At 35.9% G+C, this 7031-nt stretch overlaps 1 protein-coding gene across 1 annotated transcript in view; it reads right to left on the bottom strand.

Annotated features, from left to right (window-relative positions):
* Positions 1 to 4435: 4435 nt before the first annotated feature.
* AGPS (alkylglycerone phosphate synthase) overlaps positions 4436 to 7031 on the bottom strand; it is a 140990-nt gene continuing 138394 nt past the window's right edge. Inside the window, exon 20 of the mRNA XM_046658916.1 lies at positions 4436 to 6463. Coding sequence (XP_046514872.1) covers positions 6342 to 6463 — 122 coding nt within the window. The 3' untranslated portion in view covers positions 4436 to 6341. The remainder of the gene's footprint in view (positions 6464 to 7031) is intronic.

Raw genomic sequence — 7031 nt, 5'->3', positions numbered from 1 at the left:
AAAATGCATTTATCAGTGACTAGAATAAGGAAATCATTGGTACTACTCTAGAACATTCAGGCCTAGATAACTCACTTTAAGTACATCAAATGGGCACATATGGGGCTATGATGCTGAAGGGTCTAGAACTGACAGGAGCAAAAGTTGAAGATCTGGGGGAACATGAGCTGTCTTTAAATACCTGAAGGGCTGCCCTTTAATAAAGCAATCGGACAATTCTTCATGACTACAGAAGACAGAAGTTACATTAATGTATAGAAGAGGGAGACAGATTTCAGTCTAATAAGCAAAAACCTCTTAATATTTCAAGATTTCAGAAATTGGAAAAAGCTTCTTAGAAAGGCAATAAATTCCTATTTGGTCACAGCAAATGTTCAGGAGGACTGGTCATTTGTTTGTGGCTTGGGGGAGGGGGAGGTTAGATAGCAGTTATGTTTGGGAAGAAATAAGATGAGATCATTTCTAAGTTTCATTCAGTCTGAGCTTATATAAGCCAGGGAGAAAATTGCTTTCTTTAACTAAATAACGTAAGAGCTGAAATCAGCGTGGCAAGTGATTATTGAAAGGCATCATGTAAGACTGGGTTCAACAGGCTGATCCTCAGTTGTGTCAGAGCCCAGACAGTTACGACCTTCCCTCCTGTATGGGAGCCACAGGCAAAGACAAAATCAGTATCTGTGCACATGTCCCTTACTACTAGAGAGGCTCCTCATGGGTACAGACTCTACCCTATTCGTTCTCTGAGTATAGCATGATGTCAACAAAGGTTAAATGAACCAACATGAAATAAGCAACAATTTCTGTAACAATGAGTGGTTTTGGTATTGTTTTATTTTTTCCCAGCACATCTTAAAAATCACACATGGGCATTTGCTTATAGAACAGTATAGTCTAGCAAAAGCAATAAAAGAAGAATCCCAACATACACTGAAAGCACAGGATACAGACTATGCGTTGAGCCCTTGGGAAAACAGTATGGCTCAGTCGGAATTGACAAAGCTGTGCTGGAATCTGAGGAATTTTCCTTCCCACTAGATAGCCACTTTTAGACTATAAATATAAAGAGAAGAACTGTTTGTATGCATTAGTTACAGCAGTATAATGGCTTACATACAAGTGCTTACCCACATGTAGTTTCCAAAAGATTACTACAGTACTGGCAGGAATATGTACTGCCTTGGAGGAAGACTCAGGATAAGATATTATTCAAGTCAAGTTGTATCAGAGCCAAAGTATTTCACAGGCTTAGCAAAAAAGGACAAAAATTAAGAAATATAACCTACACATATTTCTCATAGGATTTACCATTGTCCAGGAACAGAAATATTCATTATTCTGAAGGCACCGTCACACAAAAAGACTGACATACACTTAAGGAATAGAACCCCCCACCCCACCCTCAGGCTCTGCTCAGGGAGCTGTGTGAGCAAAAGTCCAAAACCATGTAGTGGTGTCTCAGGGACTGAGTATGCCACATCCACCAAGCCACATCTTAGGGCTACTAAATTGGGACAGTAGGAATGAAAATGTAGGAATGAAGTACATATAAATCCCATCAACTGAATAGAAGTATGTGAGAATACAGGTCCACCACACAATTAGATAAATACACTAGATTAGGGGATCCAAACCAACACCGTGGAAAGGATTTTCAGTGTTTTTATGTACAACTACTTAATTCCTGACATGTTCTTGAAGAGGAATAGCCTTCAACTGCTAAACAATCTGTCTTCAAAGACTTACCCTCTCCCGCTCATTTTAAATAATGGCTATTTTATAGGAAAAAAAAAACAACGACAACAAGGCACTGTGAGCTTTTGGAGATATTCTTTAAGTAGCTCAAAAAAATTATTATTTATAGAATCTGTATACCAGTACAAGCATTTCATGTGGTCCTTTTGGATATGTGAACAAGAGCAAGGGTTAAACGACCTCTTTCAGACGGTGCTCATGTTGTTCATGAAAAACACTGCCAACAATAAGATGCCTTGAAAACATGCATGTATGCTGCTTAGAAATCCACACTAAAATTTTTTTTCCCTTCCTTCTCTGTCTCGTCTCAGATTTGGAAGTTCAGAATCTCTGAAAAATGTTCTTAATGATACTTAATGTATTATTTTTCTTCCTTGTGGAAAAAAACAAAATAATCTCCTTTGGGAACCAAATCACAGAAGTAAAGTTATCAATTCTGTGATGGTTCTTTGGCTTGAGTGTTCTATTTTTCAGTGGCCCCTACTCATGTTTGTTAAGGAACTGTGGTTGCAAGAGCACAAGAGTGCTCATTCTTTGAGGGTCTTCCAAGGGTCAAACAGGAATGCTTCAGGTTCACAGGAGACTAAACACCTCCCAGGAATATAACATTGATTTAAAAAATAGAGAGTGATAAAACCTAGCTAAGAATATACTCAGCTATAAATCTAAAGGGATTTAGTTATATTTAGGTTGCACTTGACTATGCTTCATTAGTAAAATTATAAAAATTACTTTTGCTTTCAAATCAGTGGAAATATGAAGATGAAAAACTAAAGCTGAAAGAAAAACCCATATGCAAACAGAAGAACAAACAGCTTCACGCTTCCTTTGAAGAAAAAAAAAATCCTTAGACCCAGGTCCATTTTATCAATAACACAAGTTTCTATCGTCTGTTGACACTAGAAGTAGTTCTTACAGTTAAATTCATACTAAAGACTAACAGTGCTTGGCTTAGGGAGCAGAAAGCTGAGTAACTTACATCCTTCATATCAATAGTTTAAAAATAATCTTTTATACTTTCTCGATTTCAGCATCAATGTATATGTTGTTGCCTTTTCAGGAAACTGAAATTCCTAAAAATCAAATAAATTTACTGACATGTGACTCATTTAGGAACAAGAAGCCCTGAACAAAGCCAACCTTCCCTAACTCATAAAAGCCAAAGGTGATTCTGGATTCTTCGATCCTAAACTGGCATTTGTTATTTTCTGCTTTTCTCCCACCATGAGCTAAGCCCCAATTAAAATCAAAGTTGCTAAAGATTAAGTGGTAAACAAAAGCTATTACAGCTGCCCTTAACTCCTGTCTCACTGGCTCTTAAAATGGAGATATGTTTTCCACAACACTCCATTTGAGTTGCCTCAAGCACCAGCCCATGTGGTTTGTGTATCAAACCATAATAAATATGTCTGTGTTCCACATTTGTATAGAATAGATGCTCAACCAAACCCAGCCCCGTGAGAACAGCCGATGCTTCAGCTTGGGACTACAGGGCTTCTCCAATCAGCTACGGTTAAGAAACTGTAGCTATGAAAGAATATGACAAAGGAAAATCTCTGGAGCTAACATGCAGAAAGGTATTTTCAAAAACGTAAACTAGGACTTAGCGGTTACTAAGAGAATATTCTGAAAAAGAGGGTTCCTTGCAACCATCCATATCTGGTATAGCATACATACTGATGGAAGCTCATCCTTTATTGCGCTTTTGTTTTCTAAAATACATAACACAGCTATGCACACTAGGAGACTTTCAGCTTCAAAAATAATTTTTAAGTAACAGTACTGTCATATGTAAGCATTTAGGAAGAATACTACCAATTCTTCAGAAGAGGGAAGAATTTAAGCCTCTTTCTTTGTAGTAAAATGCTGGGCACACTGAACACATGGCTTCTACAATTCTTACTAAACTATAAAAGCTCAAGTGACTCAGCATTAGACTAAATTCACTTGCGCGCTGTAAATTGCACCAACATTAAGGCAACAGTTTCTCTAAGGGTCAACAAAGCCTGTTCATATCCGCACAGGCAGCAAGTTCCCATTCCCACTAAAACCCCAGCCCAAATGTGACACCATCAAATAAAACAGAAGTATGACTAATTTAAGAAAGATCAGTTGGTGTTATGCAGTACTGAAAACCAAATAGGCTACGACCTTTTAAAATTTTAAATAAACTGATTCAAAATGAGTTAAGAAGCCTCACATAAACAATGTTCTCTGGACTTTAAGTTTTATGAAGCCATTTCCAGTTACTTCAGAAATATGAGGCCAGGTTTAAGTGCTTCTGTGCATATTCAAGAGCTCAGCTCTCTAGAGACACTAAGGAAACACTGAGGCCCCTCTCCGAAGTGGGTGTGCGAAGGTGGGGAAGAGCCTTCGGATTTACTAAGTCAGAGTGGAAACGGCACTGATGAGTGGTCATGTGTCAAAACCATCCCTGGAGAACTGATTCCAACTACAAAATGTAGCCATTACTATGAAACCAAGGTCGGGGGCCAGCGTACGTGGGGGGAGAAACAATGACATAGATCACTGATTTCCATAAGGTTCATGTAGAAGAGTGAACACAATAATTTCAGGTGTTACATTTATAGTTTCCTAATATCAAATACAGATTTCTGAGACTGCTGAAATCTGAACTCCCTGGGAAAGAATGTTGGAACAATCACATGCAAAGGAAGGGATCTGCTTATGAATCTGTAAGTTTTATTAAAAAGAATTTTACTCAGAAACACGTATACACTCCAGTGAGATATTAGTACTGTATTAAGCTTTACATTTTGATCACCAATTAGAGAAATTACCTTCATGAACAGATGCATTTTATAAAGCTGATATTTTTATAATTCTAGAGGCAACTGTAATTTCCTTATCAAGTATATCCAACTATTTCAAATACTAAGGGCTTTAAGCAAAGATCTGCTGGAAATTTTATAATTAAAAATAAATCACTAACGAAGAGAGGCAAGTTCTAATAAATAAATATTTAGTTTTTGTTGTTAAACTAATATTTAATTTTGATTTGCTTACAGATTTAAGTTTCTTAGTTTGAGGCCAATTTTACTAGTTATAAATTATTTACCATTTTGAAATCTTAAAAATACCATTTTGTCAATTTTAAATTTTCATTTTCCTGGTTAAGGCTACTTCAGATATAAAAGGTATCAAACTGCCCAAAAATACTTTGGAGCTGTTGCTACATAGACAGACAGTGTGTCCTTTTAAAGGATCGTCTGCATTTTGACTTAGATTATCTGATCAAATATTAAATTTTAAAAAATTATCAAAAGTTAGATATTGCAGTAAGAAAAGAACACATCTCAAACTGTGAATCATGAACCTTGACAGACAGTGATTCAAAGTAATCATTTCACTTATTTTAATATCCAGGTTTGAATGTATAAATGTTTGCTAAATGTGATTAATGTTCCTATTTTTTAAGAAATACGGTATTTCAAACTTTTGACATGGTATGTGTATTAATACATTTAAAAATTTATGTTAAACCAGTAATTCAAAAAAGGCATTAAACCATTAGTAAAAACTAAATTGAAATTTTACTTTTATATGAAAATTTATCGTGTTGTTTGGGTTAATTTAAAAAAAAAGATTTTTGTCATTGAAACTGTTGAGGCTTTCAAATTCAATAGCTGAATGATGACTGTGTTTCTTTAGCCAAACAATTCTTTGAACTGGACACATTTAAGTGTAAGGAGTCTTCCTTCTTCTGCTCCTGTTGCAGCTTCTTCTGTTTCTCAGCAATCAGAATGCGAAATCAGAAACATTAGGACTCTCAAGTTGATTAAAGGCATTCATTTCATGGTAAACCTGTTCTTCACACACAATGAATGGTAAGTCAGCTTTTCTTCTAAAAACATATTATGAATGAACAAGGATATAACAACAGGTTATCTCAGTGATACAAATACAACTCATAACTCAGTAGAAACAGAAACAGGGAGAACAAAAATGTGTCCTCTAACAGAATAATTTATATACTGATGATTTAAGGTTTTATAACGGTATACTAATTTCAAAGAAAAATGCAGGCCAAGCACCTTACAGAACTGAAAGCATCCCAATAACAGGTTGCCTATATTCTTTCATGAGTATCCTCCCTCGATGGCCTACTCACACTAGAATGTACTCTTAAAAAAACATACATGTGTATCCCTCCTCAGTGGAATCCTTCCCTTGATGTCTGCTCCCCAGAAACCTTCCTTTAAAAAGAGACTACATAAGCAGTAGATGACACCAAATCTGCCTTTGTTCCCAAGAGGAAGCATCAAAACAAAACAGCTGGCAGCATCTTCCTCTGAAATAACAACTGGCAGCCTTGTGCTGCCTGACTAAAATTTGAAATGACAACCAGTTGGCAGTAAACTGATGCACCTACAATGAAAGAAATTTAGGAATACCATCTGTCAATCCAAAGATGTAGAAACAAAACAAACTACAGAGTAAAACAAACATTTTAAACCAACAAACAAATGTAGCCGAAATATAGTCCATGATATATTTGATTACTGGTATAACCATAGTTGAAGACTTTAAAAAAAAAAGTGACCTTTTTCATAACAACAGTAATGGATTTATAAAAGGTTTCTGCTTCCAAAGATGTTATTGGGGTCCACATATTCCTTGACAGACTTCAGCATCCCAAAGCCAACATCAGAGATACTTTCCTTTAGCCATTGCTTCCGTAACTTGCCCACTGGAAAAACAAAATAAAAAATGCTTCAATATACACTATGATGCTGGGAACCAATCAATCTTGTGACCATGAATGAACAAACACTGTGTGATAAATGCTTTTATTCAAAAATGAGAAATGTTTTGCTTTATTTGATTTATTGAGCCCACCAGACTACAAAGCTCATTAAGCCCAGTGTCTTCCCAGGGGAAGCCTGCGCTCCACAGTGTCTCCTTTCTCTGTAAACTATGAAATGGAGATGAAGGAAGGTTGCACTGAGATTAGCCTATTTTACAAATAACAAAATGAGAAAAACATGCATTTCAAAAGAACCCACCTCCTGTCTTAACTACCAAAACACACCAAAGTTTCAGAGAAAATGAAGTTAACCAAAGAAAAATATCATACCCAGGTGAATTTGTTGGGTATATTAAAAAACGACAGGCTATACAGCCATAAAATATTTTAAGGAGAACAAAGCTTCAAAAAATTAAGAAAATCTGAACCTTGGGCTTAAGAAAAAAATCTGGTTATGAAGCTTTCCATCTGCATTTTCTTTTCAGATTACTTTTAAAAAAATTTGCATGTT

The sequence above is a fragment of the Equus quagga genome, chromosome 4, assembly GCF_021613505.1.
Source record: "Equus quagga isolate Etosha38 chromosome 4, UCLA_HA_Equagga_1.0, whole genome shotgun sequence".
Taxonomy (NCBI): Eukaryota; Metazoa; Chordata; class Mammalia; order Perissodactyla; family Equidae; genus Equus; species Equus quagga.
This window is presented reverse-complemented; position numbering and strand designations above follow the sequence as displayed.